Genomic DNA, 2,044 nt, shown 5'->3' with positions numbered 1-2,044 from the left:
AAAACATATCTCTCGGGCTCTAATATATATATATATATATATATATATATATATATATATATAATTTTTGTCTTGTTTTTTTATTGTTTATTATTTTTTACATTTTATTCTGTTTTTTTTATTGTTTTGTTTGATTTATTTTTCAGGTGGACCTGGTGAATATCGGAGGGACTGATATTGTCGATGGGAATCATAAGCTTACTCTCGGACTCATCTGGAGTATCATACTGCACTGGCAGGTCAGAAAACACCCACAAAGCTCTTAAATCTGGATTCTTTATGTGCAAACCTATTTCTGAGACATTTTTCAAAGACTTGAGATGTACTGTATGTATATGGGTTTTGCTACTTTTGAGGTTCAAATGTCAAAAGCAAAAATGACAAAAACCTGTGAGGACATTTGATGTGCTTTCACATGTGCTGTTTATCTTTAAATGAAGTCGGATGTCCTCACTAACATAATCTAACATTCATCTGTGTGTGTGTGTGTGCAGGTTAAGGACGTCATGAAAGATGTGATGTCCAGTCTTCAGCAGACCAACAGTGAGAAGATTTTGCTGAGCTGGGTGAGAAACTGCACCCGCAACTATAGCAGCATTCACTCACACTCACTCGTAGTGGCTGTCAGTGCGCTCTCTAGGGAACGGCTCCAGAGTGTATCTTTATTAACTTATGTAAGCAATGTAAAATGTTTGTGGATGAAGAGAACAAGTTGGTAGGTCCTGATGTAATCCAGACTTTTTCAGCATTTTCTGTTCTGGTTTAGTGGGAAAATCTGCATAATAAGTTTAAACAAAGTGTGTTAAACAGAGGTTGGTACTACACCCTTATTGACACCTGAAGAGTTGTCAGATCAGCAAATATTTAATAACCAAACACGCAAGGGTGTGTAGCCATGAATGACAGAAGTTTGCAGATGTAGATTCATGTGGACCTGCTTGAATGTCTTCAAGAGCTCGTAGATCTGTGGGCTTCATCCACAACACAGCAGAAATGTGGTTGTCAATCCTAAAATCGGTTCTGTTCACACATAGTTTGGTTTCGAAAGAGAGTCAAAAGTGCATTCTGTAATTAAAGTGATTACCTAATATTTAGAAGTGAGTGTTCGATTGAACCTTTGCTCATGTCAGCTCTCATTGACGGTGAATGACTTCAGGTTAGTTTGTTGCTGCATGTGTGAATGGTCTTTTTGGGAAGTGTGGGGAAGTCGTGGCCTAATGGTTAGAGAGTTGGACTCGTAACCCAAAGGTTGCGAGTTCGAGTCTCGTACCGGCAGGGATTGTAGGTGGGGGGAGTGAATGTACAGCGTTCTCTTCCACCTTCAATACCACGACTGAGGTGCCCTTGAGCAAGGCACCGAACCCCCAACAAAAATGGCTGCCCACTGCTCCGGGTGTGTGTTCACGGTGTGTGTGTGTTCACTGCTGTGTGTGTGCACTTTGGATGGGTTAAATGCAGAGCACTAATTCCAAGTATGGGTCACATGTCACGTCACTCACACACTCACTTTAGACTCTTGTTGTGAATTGTGTTTCAGGCCTAATGGGTTCAGCTGGGAGGAAGTAGTTCATCTAACCCCTGTGGAGAGGCTGGACCATGCTTTCACATTTGCCAAAGATCAGCTCAACATTGAGAGACTACTGGATGTGGAAGGTAAAGAAGCATTGTGGCACTACAACTGCTCCAAAAAAAAAAATCCAGCTGTTTAAATAGATATTCACGCGCAATAGGGTGAAAGATTTCCCATACAGATTTTGCAGCCTTGGTGAAGTTGGTCATGTGGATTCACTGCAGTGACCAGCTGAAAGCTACATGGTTTGAAAGTGACTTCTGCGTGAGCTGTGCTTCATTCATTGCTACACTATTGCCAGTGGACAATAGGGCTGCACGATTTGGGGGATAAAACAAATTGTTTCTTATTTAAAAAAAAAAAAGAAAATGCAAATGCGATGCGTTTTTTGTGCTTTTTTTGAAGGGCTGCATGATTTGGCCAAATTTTTGTTAGATTATCTATATGGCTATTCAAATAATAATAATAATAATA

At 40.1% G+C, this 2,044-nt stretch overlaps 1 protein-coding gene across 1 annotated transcript in view; it reads left to right on the top strand.

Moving 5' to 3' along the window:
• The window catches only part of LOC107669681 (utrophin-like), a 252,156-nt gene that overhangs the window by 40,276 nt on the left and 209,836 nt on the right, over positions 1 to 2,044 (top strand). The window contains exons 6-9 of the mRNA XM_016462031.1: positions 147 to 239; positions 495 to 623; positions 811 to 812; positions 1,538 to 1,653. Of these exons, the coding sequence (XP_016317517.1) occupies positions 147 to 239; positions 495 to 623; positions 811 to 812; positions 1,538 to 1,653 (340 nt within the window). The remainder of the gene's footprint in view (positions 1 to 146; positions 240 to 494; positions 624 to 810; positions 813 to 1,537; positions 1,654 to 2,044) is intronic.

The sequence above is a fragment of the Sinocyclocheilus anshuiensis genome, unplaced genomic scaffold (genome assembly GCF_001515605.1).
Source record: "Sinocyclocheilus anshuiensis isolate Anshui unplaced genomic scaffold, SAMN03320099.WGS_v1.1 scaffold416, whole genome shotgun sequence".
NCBI classification, from domain to species: domain Eukaryota; kingdom Metazoa; phylum Chordata; class Actinopteri; order Cypriniformes; family Cyprinidae; genus Sinocyclocheilus; species Sinocyclocheilus anshuiensis.
This window is presented reverse-complemented; position numbering and strand designations above follow the sequence as displayed.